This window comes from Sinocyclocheilus anshuiensis, unplaced genomic scaffold, assembly GCF_001515605.1.
Source record: "Sinocyclocheilus anshuiensis isolate Anshui unplaced genomic scaffold, SAMN03320099.WGS_v1.1 scaffold1098, whole genome shotgun sequence".
NCBI lineage: Eukaryota > Metazoa > Chordata > Actinopteri > Cypriniformes > Cyprinidae > Sinocyclocheilus > Sinocyclocheilus anshuiensis.
In genome coordinates, this window is record NW_015538053.1 from 637,423 (window position 1) to 653,929 (window position 16,507).

The 16,507-nt window shown below is 35.3% G+C and overlaps 2 protein-coding genes across 2 annotated transcripts; one reads left to right on the forward strand and one right to left on the reverse strand.

Moving 5' to 3' along the window:
* The first annotated feature begins 6,152 nt into the window (after positions 1 to 6,152).
* On the forward strand, positions 6,153 to 8,434 carry LOC107682083 (NF-kappa-B inhibitor alpha-like). The gene is made up of 6 exons (XM_016478458.1): positions 6,153 to 6,458; positions 7,225 to 7,330; positions 7,432 to 7,639; positions 7,739 to 7,827; positions 7,923 to 8,192; positions 8,284 to 8,434. The coding sequence occupies exons 1-6, from the start codon at positions 6,229 to 6,231 to the stop codon at positions 8,317 to 8,319; spliced, it is 939 nt and encodes a 312-aa protein (XP_016333944.1). The 5' UTR covers positions 6,153 to 6,228; the 3' UTR covers positions 8,320 to 8,434.
* Positions 8,435 to 10,349: 1,915 nt separating this feature from the next.
* LOC107682324 (proteasome subunit alpha type-6-like) lies at positions 10,350 to 16,262 on the reverse strand. The gene is made up of 7 exons (XM_016478603.1): positions 16,071 to 16,262; positions 15,367 to 15,461; positions 15,111 to 15,192; positions 14,818 to 14,973; positions 13,331 to 13,509; positions 13,141 to 13,235; positions 10,350 to 10,535 (listed from the first exon to the last, which is right to left on the reverse strand). The coding sequence occupies exons 1-7, from the start codon at positions 16,144 to 16,146 to the stop codon at positions 10,478 to 10,480; spliced, it is 741 nt and encodes a 246-aa protein (XP_016334089.1). The 5' UTR covers positions 16,147 to 16,262; the 3' UTR covers positions 10,350 to 10,477.
* Positions 16,263 to 16,507: the final 245 nt, after the last annotated feature.

A 16,507-nucleotide genomic window follows, 5' to 3' on the forward strand; every position in this document is an offset into this window, starting at 1 on the left:
GATGCGGGCTGGATACTGTCGCCGTGATGCGCCCCGCGCGCGTTTTATCCTTTCGGTCGCCTTCAGGTTTTGTGCGAGGTCACTGTTAGTGCCGCAGTTGTGCCCAATCAGTGCTGACATTCAAACGAGGAGGGGGCGGGACGAGCATTAATGAGCTGATCCAGTTACAGATTCATTTCTAATGGGCAGCAGACTGTTATCTCAAAGGTCTCAAGGGATCGATGGGCTCTTTAACCTTCCCGTTTTTCAGTTTCATGTTCAGCAATGTGAGATCAGTCCACCAAACTTAAACCTGAAGAATATGCGACTATATAGAGAAATAAAAATACAAATATTTCAACTTATATTTAGAGGGAATTATTTATTATTTATATAGGCTATATTAGCTTCTGAATTAAATCTATTTTAAATATGCTTCCCTGTGACCCATATTTATTTATTTATTTATTTATTTAAAACGTTTAAATGATAGTTTAAAAAATTTTAAATTTGTATTTATTTATTAGTATTCATTTGTAGATTTTTTAATATAAAATAATTCATTATTTTGATCAAATTTAAAGTGCCCCTATTATGGATTTTTGAAAATTACCTTTCATGCAGTGTGTAACACAGCTCTAAGTGAATGAAAACATCCTGCAAAGTTTTAAATCTGAAAGTGCACCGTGTATAACGTTATTGTCTCTCAAAAGAAAGAGTCGACTCTGAATCATTGAAACGAGTCGTTTTTAAAACGAATCCCAAGCCGTTTCATGTTGATGTCAACATGAAACATTAGCATATTGCTAATGCAGATTCATTCTTTGCCACTAGGTGCCGCTTTTAGAGCGGTTAAATAGCGGTTTCCCCGGTAACGCTGTACACAAAGCAGCACTGCGCTCACAAACACTGCTTTTTATCAGGCATGAAGAAATGAAAATGAGACCAATCGGACCAATCACCGCAGATTAGCATCACGCAAAGGAGGGGTTTGGACAAATTAATCGTTGAACGAATCGTTTGGGAGTCGTTGAGCAAGTAAGGTAAAAATAAATGCATATTATAAGACAATGGAAGTGTTTTTTGACCTTGCATGCATGTCAACCTGTTGTTGGGGACTCCCAAAACCAAAATATGAACCTTTCATTACCCATAATAGGGGCACTTTAATTTAAAACAATAGTTATTTTAAATTTTTTATTTTGATTTTGATAAATAATATTTGGCAAATAATATTAGCTTTATCTTTGTTGTTGTTGTTTTTTTCTTTTTTTTTCTCTTGTTTTTATTAATTTTTTTATAAATAAAATTATAAAAATGTTATTATTCATAATAGCGTACAAGAACGCTCTATTAAAATGACTGTGTTTACTAAAACAACAGCACAGGCAGGCTACAATACTAGAATAGACTATATTTAGTTGGTGGCCGAGCACGAGTGCAGTGAACGATGGGAATATGCGCCGCTGGTTTTCTCACGTGAGAGTGTCGGGGGTCAGTCAGGCTGCTGCTGATAACCTGCAGAAGCTGCGGACGCTGATAACAGACGCAGCTCTTTATTCTGTGGAGCAGGGGGCGGACGAATGCTGAAGCCACAAGCCTGTTACCTTCCCATTGTGTCGAGCTGGGGTTCTTCTCCCAGGACACTCATCATGGACGGCAAATGAGCGTGAGAACGCGCTAGTGGAGACGCTAGATAGATAGATAGATAGACAGATAGATAGATAGATAGATAGATAGATAGAATCAACCAATAACTGTAAATAACTTTGAAGACACTAAAAAATGCCTGGTCACTGTGGTGTCTGTGTAAATGTATCAAAGGAATACATCATGTATCCGCTAGAGGGCGGTAGGGAGCAGGAAAGTCTGCGCTAGTAGTTTGTGGAAAATTCTTCACAGATTCCATCTGGGACTGTTACATTGGCAGACCTGTGTGCCAGAAATACTTTGCTATGCTACTAAATATTTTGTAGTAGATATTTACTTTATTTTATTTTTGCGTCACTATTTTACAAAAAAAATAAAAAATAATAATAATCCATGAGATTGAGTTCTCAAATTTCTGTTGTGCCTACAAGGCATTGTGTGTTTGCAAGGATAAAATCATCTGCTAAATGACCAAATGTAAATTGCAAAAATGCTTGTCACTTAATTGTTTCTAGAACTGAATTGTCTCTTTAGACAGAAAGGGAAATACCACCTACACTGTATGCATATGCATTGTCTGGGCAACTTTGCATGTGAGGTTGAGAGAAACCTGTAAATTAAGTATGCAGGCAATGCACTGGCCCTTTAAAATCAATACAATCTCCTGCTTAAAGGTTAAACTACTCATAACCATTACATAACCTGTAGGACTACTGCACCCTTTCAGGTGAGATTGGTGTGGAATCACATTCCATTCATACTACTTAACCAGTGTGATTTATGGACTGAGCTTCAGGATTCCCCTCTGTGTAAAATGCCCACTGCTTGAAACTGGGAAAACTGATGACTTGTTTAAAAATGTCCTGTGCAGTGACACACACTGCAGAATCCCCATTCACACCTCTGGGAACAGCACGATTTGTTGATGGAAAGATGGGGGAAACCTGAAGGTAAAAGATTAGTGATTTACCCTATTTTCATGTTTGAAAAGTGGCCTTTATCTCTAATGTGTATTAGAAATGAAACTAGAGGTGTCTGGATGAAAATGGAAATTCCAGTGGTGTTTGGAAAGGGTGGGTCACACGTCCTTCACTTCACATTTAAACCTTCAGTGTCATTCACAGTGAGTCAGCAGGTGGTGTGTCAGAACATGCCGTTTCATGCCAGCAAGTTTCATCTAAAATTGCATCATGCTTACATGTGAGTGAAAATGTCGCATTTTTTTAGCCTGACAAACTGCTGGGAAAGTCACCATTTTATATCACAGGACATCAGGTGCCTTATTTAATCAGTTTCAAGAAATAGTATGTCAAATTATTCACATGAATTTACATACGTTACCTTTCAAAAGTCTCTTATGGTCACAAAGGCTACATTCATTTGATTAAAAATACAGTAAAAACAGTAATATAGTGAAATGCTATTAGTAAATTAACTATTTGAATACATTTCCAAATGTAATTTATTCCTGTGACGCAACGCTGAATTGTCAGCATCAGTCTTTAGTGTCACATGATCCTTCAGAAATCATTTTAGCATGCTGATTTGGTGAAATAAATAAAGTTGAAAACAGCTGAGCTGCTTCATTTTTTGTGGAAACTGTGACACATTTTTGACAATTTTTTGAAGAATAGGAAGTTCAAAAGAAGAGCATTTATTTGAATGTTTTAACATTATAAATGTTTTTACTGTCACTTTTGATCAATTTAATTTCCATGCTGAATCAAAGTATTTATTTTTCTGATTAATTAATTAATACTGACCCCAAACGTTTGTGTATGTAAAATATATACTAATATATGTATATATATATATATATATATATATAATGTTATTATATATTATATTAATATATAATAATGTTTTAATTGCCTAAGAGGCTTGTATCTTGTATATTAAATATTCCAACACTGCATAAAAGCAAAAGTACAACAATTAATGACAAATGCACATGCGTATGAAACTTATAGGAAAAATTCATTCAAAAATGAAAAATATGTCATCATTCATTTACCATCCATCTATGGCTTCCATCGAAAAGAAAAAGAGAGATTCGGCATAATGTTCACGCAGCTCTTTTCAGCTGAATTGAAAGTGAATGGCGAGTGACGCCATCAAGCTCCAAAAATGATAACAAGCATCATAAATGCACTATAAAATCAGAATATTTCAAGTTTTCTGAGGCCAGGTGATTGCTGTTACAAGGAAATTATTGGAATGTAAGTCTCTATTCATCCATAATTAAAAGATTATATTAAAATATGGTCACGTTACACAAAAATCCAGTGATTCATTGTGGGTGAACTATTCCTTAAGCATCACATCCAGATATGTTATTGTATTATTTTCACATGCATGGCAACAATACATATTAAGTATATGAGATGGTAAGTGATGAGTCAGTGGTCACGTTTAAATGTGATGGATGGTCTTTTTCCTGATGTTTAGCCTGTGAACTCATTAGAGGAAGTTTGTGTGTTTATGCGTGTGTCAGAACTGCATGCCTCAGCAAAAGAGCCAGAGGTTTTAGTAATAGCCCACTGTTCTCCCACCGAACATTCCCACTCATAAACATGCTGATCAGAGCCTTCATCACCTAACTGTGTAAGAACTCCGCGCCGGGAGCTGGACAGGACATCCTGTCTACACTGATCACATGATACCGGAAAGGAACATTTTCAGAGTTTCCGGTATTTGATCAGGTTAAATGAGTTGGGACCTGATAGCACTGCAAAGCAATTGCATTGTTGTGATTTGTAGGTCACTTTCTTACAATATCCACTCATCATCTTATCTATACTTGAATGAATTAGATTGTATCAGAGACAAGTTACTCAACCTGTTTATAGGTCACACTGATATAAGTTTACAATAGTAAAAACCTTCCCTCCTGGGAGTACGCTTTTGTGTTGTGCTTGTGGACAATGTGCATTGCAAATGTAGTTGCGTTTTAGTGGAACACCCTCTGCCCTCGGGGTTTACCGTGCATGGTTACTGTTACTATGGTAGTTGTGTTTGAGGACAGACTGTCTTGGATAGTACACATGCGTCTTGAACAAAAACGACGCATTCTCTGCTTCCTTTGTGTGAATGCCTTTGTGGGCAAATGCTCACGTCAGAAATACAGACAGAGGAGTTTCCCATTCTTCACATTATGAGGAAGCAGTACTATGTTGGCAACATACACTCTACTTCCTGGACTTTACATTAATGTACATTATCTTACTATATTAACTATTTATAAAAATAAAAAAAAACTAATGCTAAGAAATTCATTTTGATTTTTACATTTTATATTTGACTAGAATTTTTAACACACACACACACACACAGGGTTGTTTTTGTGAAAAGTGGGGACATTCCATAGGCGTAATGGTTTTTATACTGTACAAACTGTATATGCTATTGCCCTACACCAACCCTACCCACAATACAAAAATGCAATCCCACTTCTGGACCCCTCTGTATTTTTATATTTTGTATGAAACATATCATACGCCTACATATTCAAATATTTTCCTTTTTTTTTTTCATGTTATACATTATATGTAGCACCGTATTTTAGGAATGATTTACTATTGTTTTTGTTCACATGTTGCAAAGTCAGAATTATATAAACCATCTGAAATCTACGTATGATACACTATCTTTCAGCAAACGTTATTTAAAAATGAAATAATTATAAAACTAGTCAAATTCTAATTTTAGAATTAATAATAATAATTATATACTTTAATAATATAGTTTATAATTGGAATTATACGTTTGATTTATAAAATATAGAATTATACATTTAATTTAAAATATTATAAAAAAGTTCATATTTTTTATATTATACATTTTATTTCATTTTTTATTTTGTTCAGATGTTGCAATATCAGAATTATAGAAACCATCGGAATCTTTATGCATGATTCAATATCTTTCAGCAAAAAAAAACATAAAAATTAACCATTATTCAAAAATTATAATTGTAAAATTGTTAAAATTATAATATAATTTTAAAATTGTATATTAGTAATAATTACTATTATTGTGTACTTTAATAATATAATTTTATAATTAGAATGATTAAAAATATCATTATAAAATATTAGAAATATAAAAATATTTTAAGATTTTACATTATATTTACCATCATAGTTTATGCATTATTTTGTTTAAATGATGCAATATCAGAATTATGGAAACTATCTGAAATCTATATGCATGATTCAATATCTTTCAGTAAAACATTTGAGATGTTTGAACATGGGTTTTTTGCAAACCACCACAGTACACTTTTGTGATGTTCTGCACCAAATAATTTCTTTTCTGACACAAAATGTTTAGGTTTTTAAAAAAATATTTTTAGCCGGCTCCAGCTGGATTCTGGAATATTTTGCAACTGGAAAAGTTGGGCTTTCAGTATTACTGATCTGATAGTGTGTTTACTGGAGCAGAGAAAATTTCCCCCAACTCCTGCTTTTGTTAATTCCCTATTCGCATAATTCAGACGTCAACCCCCACCCTCAGTTAAGCTCCGCCTTCTCTTCTTCTCTTTTAACGCTCCTGAAGCTCTCACAGTTCAGAAGAGCTACACAGACTTCCGACACAAACATGGAGCTTTACCGAGGCAGCAGCACCAACCAAATGGATTATAACGACGATGGCCGCGGACCCAAATCTGGGAAAATGCTTGCAAGCAACGACGAGCGTTTAGACAGCGGGTTGGATTCGCTTAAAGAGGAAGAATGCACGGACGTGGTGGTGTCTGATTTCGGGCGGATGAGTATGGCCGAGCGGCAGGACGAGCCCTGGAGGAAAGTGCTCACCGAAGACGGAGACACGTAAGTGCGCGGAGATTTTTAAAACAATATTATGTAGCTCATGCAAAGCATTTATGTGCATCTGATATTTTAAAGTAATATGCATAATGTATAGTGCACGAAAAAGAAACAACCTTTAGGTTGCAGAGAACTCTTTATTTATTTAGCCCGCATTGTTGTTTTTAGCAAGTTGTTAGTGTAATGCAAAAAGTCCTTCAAGTTTATGATTGTTCTTCGGCACAGTTAAGTAATTTTAATTATTTTAATCAAACTAAACAACTTTTAGTTTGTAAAGAACTTTAATATAATTAATAACTTTACTAATTTATTTATATATTTGTTTTTTTTAAGTACTTATCGCACTGCAAAAAAAAAAAAAAAAATCTTCAAAGGTTATGATTGTTCTTGAGCGCAGTTAAAGTCCTGCTCATTCCATTAACAAACCGTAGTGCGCATGCGCAGGCACCCTGCAGTCATAATGGGCTTTATGTAAACAGAAACTCTGCATCAGTACGGACTGTTCTCTGGCGCTGCGTCAATGTGGGCGGGGCTTCTGCGGGTCTGTGGCCTGGCGTCAATGTGGGCGGGGCTTCTTGTGGCCTGGCGTCAATGTGGGCGGGGCCGCGGGAACTCGGAAAGTCCCGGGCTGCGCGCCAGAGTGTCAGACGCGCGAGTGCTGCGCATGTCCCTACTAGGAAAAATACAGTTCTCTGCAAACCAAAAAAAGTTGTTTCATAATTAAAAATGTTTTACGGTTGCATAACAGTGTTCATTCCTTTTTTTAAAGGTATCTACATCTTGCCATTATTCACGAGGCCAAAGAGGCTGCATTAAAAATGATTCATTTGTCCTATGGTGACCCCTTCCTCAACATTCAAAACAACCAGAGACAGGTACAGCACGATTAGTTTTACAAACATGTGCATATAATATCAAATATTAGCTCTATTTATGACTATTTAGCTCATACTAAACCACTCTCTTCTCATTTCAGACTGCCTTGCACTTGGCCGTCATCACAGAGCAGCCTCTTCTAGTGGAGCAGTTACTGAAAGCCGGCTGTGATGCGTCTCTGGTGGATGACCGTGGAAATACGGCTCTCCATATCTCCTGCAGGAAAGGTTCTCTGGCCTGCTTCAGCCTCCTAACGCAGGGCTGCCCGCAGCAACTCCCAACCATCCTCCAGACACCAAACTATAACGGTAAGATCGTGTTTTCAATGTCTGTTTTGTGTGCGATGATCTTCCCTGACCTTCGTTTGGACAGTTTGGATCTGATTTGAATCTCATTTTACTCTCCAGGTCAGAAATGCATACACGTGGTCGACATCCAAGGCTACCTGTCGCTGTTAGAAAGCCTCATCCAGTTTGGCGCAGACATTAACGCACAGGTAAGAATGAGATCTTTTCTCTAAACAAATCTGTTTGTGTCTTAATAAAAACCAAGTGAAACCAAATGGCTAAAAATACTTGTATTTGTCTTTAGGAGCAGTGTAATGGACGGACCGCTCTCCACTTAGCAGTCGACCTCCAGAACTTTGAGCTGGTTAAACTTCTAATCACCAAAGGCGCTGATGTTCACAGCTTCACGTACGGCGGTCACACACCTTATCACCTGACCTATGGCCGGGCCAACACAAACATCCAAAAAGTCCTGTATGAACTCACGGCGCCACACCTAAGGGAACTTCCAGACAGTGAGTCAGAAGATAGCGACGAGGATTATGAAGACCAATGTATATCTGATGATGAAGATGTAAGCATTCCTTTTCTGATGTTCATTTGATTCCTTTCAAATTATAAGCGTGTTTATGTAGTCCTAATTTCTTTTTTTTCTCGTTTCACAGATCTATGACGATATTAAAATGATGGGGCAAGTGTAGAAGGACTTCTGGTGAATGGAGAAAGAGATTGATGTTCTCACTCAAGGTGCCTAGAAAGAGTCCGCAGTGGAGCTCGCAGGGTCTCAGGTGGCTCACGGCTCATTGGCGGCGCAAGTACAAGAAAGCTGTAAAAGGAGGCCCGGAAACGAAGGGTGTATTAGAGCAACACTGGAGAGAGGCCGACCGAAGCGTACCGTCGGCTCTCGATGATGGACTGTACTGTCAGCTGAAATTAACGGCTGTGTTTCTGTTGTACTGTGATGTAAAATATTGTGCATACAAACAGATTTATTTTTATATTAACATGTACATGTGTGTATATAAAAGATTGAAACTTTTTTTTGTCCTGTTTTGTGGAAAGATGTAACACATTTTAAATTAAAACCTTCAACCTGACTTTGTGTCCTTCCTTGGAAATGCATGAGAACGGTTCTACAAGAGAAATGAGGATGTTAAATATCCTTTTATGTCACCGAGGAGAAGTGTTTGTAACTGAAGAACTTGAACTCTGTTTTCCGTCAGCTGAGCTCACTGGAATTTCCTGAGCAGGAAGGGCCTCTTGGACAAAATTGGCAATGCTGAAAGTTCCCCAACTTCCTGAATTCCCAAAATAAGGAAGATTGCGGAATTGCACAATGCTGCTTTATGCGGAATTTATCAGGGTGTTAAATTAGTCAAGAATTTACACACGTAACTTTTTGAGTTTTAAGTTATATTCCTAGAAAGTGCCTCCCATGTTGACGTTCTTGGAAAAGGGTGTAGTGTCCGTTTGGCATGTTATTTGAACATTGCTTTTAAGACTGATCTTAAGATTATATTAAGACAGAACTTAATTTTCAGAAATGTCCACATCCTTTATTAGCATAGTTTAAATATTCCTAGTGTTTGCAATTTTAAATCACATTTAAACCAGCAATGTGAAGTGAAACTCCTTGAAAATTTCCTCAGACTTTCATATTCACAAGTCACAAGCAGTTCAACTCTGTCACACTTTGCTTTCGTCTTGCATTTTACAGTAAAAGAGAGCGAAGAAGTGTATGTGGTTTTCTTGATTTGAATACAAACTTGAGATCGCTAAAGGGAATCCACCTTCAGCTTAACCCTGCTTATTTCCAAACGTGAATCCGGACTGCACGCATTTTTGATTTTGAGATACCGTTAGCGTCTTCAGTTCCTGAGACACCTCTTGAAAAGTTCCATGCAAATGATGTAGTCATAGCACTCGCTTTCTGTGCCCTGAGGAGTCTGGTTAGGACAAGTAGGGCTCTTGACAGCACCTGTAACTGCAGGAGAATACTCATATGATTCAGCCAGATCCGAGAAATGACAGCAGGCCGGCACTTGGAAAATCCGCCTTGTTTTTTCAGTCTCTATGAAGTGCCACAGCACTGCAGCTATGCAAATACTATGTCTGGAGGGGTTTCTTAAGTGAGAGTTTAGGAAATGCTATTTACATCTTTAAGACAGTGTGAGAAAAGCAGACAGGTGCTGATTTTCACCGCTTCCCATAAATGAAGGAGACTGAGATCCTTCCTGGTGATTGAAAAACATTAAATGTATTGTAAAAAGCAGGAAATTGATTTAGGCAATAACACATTTCCTCATGAAAGGTGACAATATGCAATATAATACTGTGACTCATAAGTTCAAGTTAAAGTTTAATGAATTTAATTGTAACAGCAGTTTAAAGAGCTTTATATATATATATATATATATATATATATATATATACATACACTGTATATATATTATATATGTGTGTACACACAATATGGGGTTCAGTTTGAGACTGTTGTTAATCTGAGAAGTAAAATCCCATTTAAAGTCCTTAAAAGTTTTACGATACTGAAATTTTTTTTTGTGAAACAAAGGTAACAATGTAAATTATTAAGAAATTTCTTATAATGTAATTTGTAAATGAAAAAGAAATGTAGAAAAATACCAGAGAGAAACATTTCCACTTTTCACATAAATCTCACTGAATTAAAAAGAAAGAATTGAACACACTGCTTTCCAAAACATTATTTTTTTTTTATTGTACTGTTACAAGAAAAAGCTACATAAACAGCAAAGAAACATCAGTTGACCTGAATATTGATGACATGATTGTAATTCTCAGACTTTTATTTGTCACAGGGTAAGACTCCTGCAGATCTTCTCAATCCCGTTCAGTTAGGGCCATGAGGTGGGTGTCAATCTCCGACTCTGACAAAATTCTGAAAAATATAGAAATATACATAACTACAAAATGAACATTTCATGAATGTACTCATTCATTTTACACAACAAATGACAACAAAAGGTTAAATGACCTAGTGGTTTGAAATACATAGAATACTGTTAAAAAATTTGGGGTGGTAACACTTTCTATGAAGCCCGTATTTATAATACATTACAAGTGTTCTTAAGGCATTTATAATGAATGCATAATGTATTATAAAAAAAATGTATAATATGTTGTATCATCTCATGAGTAATCATAACAACAGTTTTAATGCATTATAATATTTACTTATTTGTGGTTATAGCTTTTAAGATTATGATGATTTATAATACACAATGCATCCACTTACATTATAACTAATCCATTGTAAGTTATTATAAGTCTCATATCTTGCTATTGTTAACTTGTTACTTTACTTAAAGCGGGCAAAGACCACTTATAAATAACAACAACATTAATAATAAAAATAAAAATCATATTTTTTCTTAAACAGCCATAAGATCAGATATCTGATCAGATGAATGTGCAATTTCATTTGGCACATTTGATTTTAACTATATTTATTGTAATATCAGAAAGATACTGTGCAAGTCTTAAATAAATAATGTCAAGATATGAGACTTATAATCCATTATACGTAAATTAAGTGGATTTAACATGGTTTATATTGCGTGTTATAAATAATCATACTCATAAAAGTTATAACCACAAATAAGTAAGTTTTATAATGTATTATAATTGTTGTTATGATTATTTATGAGATGAAACAACATATAAATGTATTTTATAATGCATTATACATTCATTATAATGCCGTAAGAATACCCTTATAATGTGTTATAAAAATGGGCTTCATAGAATTTGTTACCGATTTCTACAAATGTTTTTGAGGGAAGTAACTTATGATCACCAAGTCTGCATTTTTTACAAAACATATTGTAATGGATTTTAAAATCGAATTTATTCCTGTAATGCAAAGCTGAATTTTCAGCATCATTACTCCAGTCTTCAGTGCCACATGGTCCTTCAGAAATCATTCTAATATGCTGATTTGGTGGCTTATGAAACATTTCTTATTATTATCAATGTTGAAAACAGGTGTGCTGCTTAATATTTTAGCCGAAACCATGATCGATTTTTTTTTTTGAGGATTTTTGGATGAATAGAAAGATTAAAAGAACAGCATTTATTTGAAATTAAAATCTTTTATAACATTATAAATGCCTTTACTGTCACTTATGATCAAATTAATTTGCCCTTGCTTATAAATGTCCAAATAACGTTTGAACGGTAGTGTATGTCGATAGTATGAAAGTACAGCCTAGTAGTTCTAGTAACTGCTAGTGCCTAGTGGGGATTTTTCAGCGTTTATAGAGTATGGTTGGGTGGTTGACATACAGGACATATGTAAATGCTATGTAGTGATATGTAAATATTACATCCTGTTCTATTTGAAATGTCCAAATTCACCTGAACTTGGGCTCCTCTGTGGTAACAACCCCGATCTCCAGCTCTGAAGGCTTGAAGTCGATGGCCAGAACGGTAGACAGGCAACTTATTGCAGTCTGTGGGGATGAAAAGTGCACACAAAAAAACTCCATGTGAGAGGATACAACTAAAACAACGGGTATTAATTCCATTTGGGGTGAACGTATCATACCTCTACTGTTTGGTCAAAAGTCCAGTCCAATTTCTTCTTCACCTTTTTCTCCAGGAAGCTTGTGGCTTCTGTTTGTTTCACGCCTGCAGCAGTAGCCTTGAAGCCGCAGTAATAACCTGCAGGATCACATTTATAGACCTGCGGCCCCAGCTCCTCATCTACGCCAACCACAATCATACCTGACAGAACAATACACAATACTGACTTGTTGTTATGATTATTTATGAGATGAAACAACATATAAATGTATTTTATAATGCATTATACATTCATTATAATGCCGTAAGAATACCCTTATAATGTGTTATAAAAATGGGCTTCATAGAATTTGTTACCGATTTCTACAAATGTTTTTGAGGGAAGTAACTTATGATCACCAAGTCTGCATTTTTTACAAAACATATTGTAATGGATTTTAAAATCGAATTTATTCCTGTAATGCAAAGCTGAATTTTCAGCATCATTACTCCAGTCTTCAGTGCCACATGGTCCTTCAGAAATCATTCTAATATGCTGATTTGGTGGCTTATGAAACATTTCTTATTATTATCAATGTTGAAAACAGGTGTGCTGCTTAATATTTTAGCCGAAACCATGATCGATTTTTTTTTTTGAGGATTTTTGGATGAATAGAAAGATTAAAAGAACAGCATTTATTTGAAATTAAAATCTTTTATAACATTATAAATGCCTTTACTGTCACTTATGATCAAATTAATTTGCCCTTGCTTATAAATGTCCAAATAACGTTTGAACGGTAGTGTATGTCGATAGTATGAAAGTACAGCCTAGTAGTTCTAGTAACTGCTAGTGCCTAGTGGGGATTTTTCAGCGTTTATAGAGTATGGTTGGGTGGTTGACATACAGGACATATGTAAATGCTATGTAGTGATATGTAAATATTACATCCTGTTCTATTTGAAATGTCCAAATTCACCTGAACTTGGGCTCCTCTGTGGTAACAACCCCGATCTCCAGCTCTGAAGGCTTGAAGTCGATGGCCAGAACGGTAGACAGGCAACTTATTGCAGTCTGTGGGGATGAAAAGTGCACACAAAAAAACTCCATGTGAGAGGATACAACTAAAACAACGGGTATTAATTCCATTTGGGGTGAACGTATCATACCTCTACTGTTTGGTCAAAAGTCCAGTCCAATTTCTTCTTCACCTTTTTCTCCAGGAAGCTTGTGGCTTCTGTTTGTTTCACGCCTGCAGCAGTAGCCTTGAAGCCGCAGTAATAACCTGCAGGATCACATTTATAGACCTGCGGCCCCAGCTCCTCATCTACGCCAACCACAATCATACCTGACAGAACAATACACAATACTGACAAACATGCTTTGGCACTGATGCCATATGAAGATGATATAATGATGTAACGATAACATTTCTTAATATGGAATTCTGTTATGTACAGACCTACTATACATTTAATTGAAAAGTGTGCATATTTTTTGCATGCTTAAAGGGGTCATATGATGCGATTTCAAGTTTTCCTTTCTCTTTGGAGTGTTACAAGCTGATTGTGCATAGATAAGATCCCTGAAGTTGCAAAGACTAAAGTCTCAAAACCAAAGAGATATTCTTTATCAAAGTTAAGACTCTGCCACGCCCCCCTAAAACACAAAATAATGATCTTTAAAAAAGCATCATATGACCTCTTTAAAATACATGGATTTCCTTCTAAATGTTCCAAAATATGAACTACACAACCAGAGAACAGTACATTTAATACTGCTTTCTTCTTATGTTGATATGCTTAATATTTTTGTGGAAACTCAGGATTCTTTGGTGAATAGAAAGATCAAAAGAACATTTATTTGAAAGAAATATTTTGTAACATTCTTAATATCTTTACTGTCACTGTTGATCAATTTAATGCATCCTTGGTAAATTAAACTATCGATTTCTTAAAAAAAAAAAAAAATCTTACTGACCTCAATCATTTGAACAGTAATGTATTTAGATAGTATGACAGCACCAGCCTAGTACTGGTTAACTGCTGGCACCAAGTGGGGATTTTTTTTACCATTTATAGATTATGGTTTGGTGGTTGACATACAGGACATATGTAAATAAATGTATGTAAATGCTATGTAAATGTTGTATTGCACAATGCAATGCGTTAGACTTAATATTATTAGGTATTGTCTATTTCTAGGCTCATCTATTAAAAGTTTGGGTGTTTTACACACACAAATTGGATTAAACACAGCAAAAATTTATATTTGAGTTGATAATTGCACATCTCTTGCTCTGAGGCCTTATGAAAACATTTGAACAAACCACGCTTTAAATACTTATTTTCGCATACTACAGATTGTATCACATTCTACAGTATATACTGCATTATATGTAGTATGTTAACTACTTTAATATGTATACTAATATTCTAGACACTAATACTGTTAATGTTAATGTACTGTAAGTCTAGTTTTCTGTAGAGCTGCTTTTGAAGTCATTTCACAATTTTTGAACTTTGCATGCTATTGAACAAATGAACTTTGCAAGTTTTTCCCTGTTTATTTATGTGTAGCTGTATATTGTATAAACCTCTATACAAAAATGCAACTTGATTCCATTCATACCGCCTCAATCAGAGCACATACTTACAGCAGCCCAGTGGCCTCATCTCTGCGTTCTGTGTGTACACCTGTGAGATGTCTGCAATGCGCTTGCACAGCATGTCTACTGGAATCTCATAGCCGTATTTATACTTCCAGTTAGCAGCTTCGTATCGCGCCCTCTGCACCTGCGACCTGCTGTCAGCTTCATAGAGAAACATAATACATCACATGTGGTGTAAAACAATACATAGTTTTACATTTCACCATACAAAAGAGACGGAGGAGATATTCTAAAATCCACTTAAGCTGGACAGTTGCTGTGTGCAAAGATGAGTTTACCTGTCATGCCAGACATCACACAGCCAATGTTTTCTGTTATTCTGAATAAATGAGAGACAGTGGACTCATCCAGAAGCTTATCCTGAGTGATTAAAAGAGGAAAACATAATAAGGACTCATACACTGAGTCACTGAAACATTTCTGTATAGTTAAAATGTTAATATGGAACAAGAACAAGTTGCAGTTAAATTAAATACAAATTCAGTCTATATTTAGCAGTGTGGTTGACAAAAAACAAAGTAAAAACAAACTTACTGGAACTTTCTTTTGAGTAATAACAACCGCACAGTCTTTCCCTCGAACAGCTAGTGATGTAAGACCTCCCTGATTAATGGCCTTGAATGCATATTCTGCGGAAAATAAAATTAACATGTTAACTATGAGCATTAATTGTTCATAAATTACAAAAATTGTAACCCACTCAATTTTGACAACCAAATATTTTATTATTTTATTAATGGTATTTTATTAATATACCAGAGAATATGTAACCATACATATAAAATATTTTACAATTATGTTATTGTATTATATATATATATATATATATATATACATGGAATACAGAACATATAGATGAAAATAATTCAGAAATTGTAATGACTTGTAAAAGAGAACGAATGAGCTGCACAAGTGAAACGTGAACAAAACTGAATAAATATCTGCATGCATAATATTCATAATTATAAACATGAAACCGAAAGTGCTTTTATCCATATTGATGTAAACAATGAGTTTAGATGGCTCTGTCATGTAACATAAATCTGAAACGAGAACATATGAATGTCAAAACATTCCGCTCATACTTTTTTTTTTGCATCCGTTTGAACCAAATTAATGTTTAGTGCTGCCGTAAACACATTAGTCTGAGCCAGAGAATGTGCAGAATTATCCTGGTGCAAAATGACTGGGCATTTATTCTTTCGGTTTAATAAAGGCACACTTTAATCGATACGCACCGACTTGATAGAGTCTCCCCTCAGGAGAAAAGATGGTGATATGTCGATCAAACCCCGCGCTCGAGCCTCGGGACATAATGCGAGAGATTTACTGTTTAATATTGAAGTTTGTAAACAGATCTAACCACACTGCTCTGTTGCACACCGGAAATGATAGCACCGGCTCCAGCATTCATATCCGGTTGAGATGTCATCACGCGTCGCCTGTTTGTGAGAAGCACAGGGAAAAAACACTTCTAGTTATTTGGGATGTAGTTGGTTTATATAATACAAACCTTCTGAAAAGAGTACAATATTTACAAAAACCAGGTCATTACATTGTTTTAGTATAATTTTACCCAATTCATATATTTAATTTTATAGGTAGGCCTAATGAATTTTTAATCTAATTATTCACACTGAGAATTAATGTTAATTAACTGATTAAATTTAAGTAT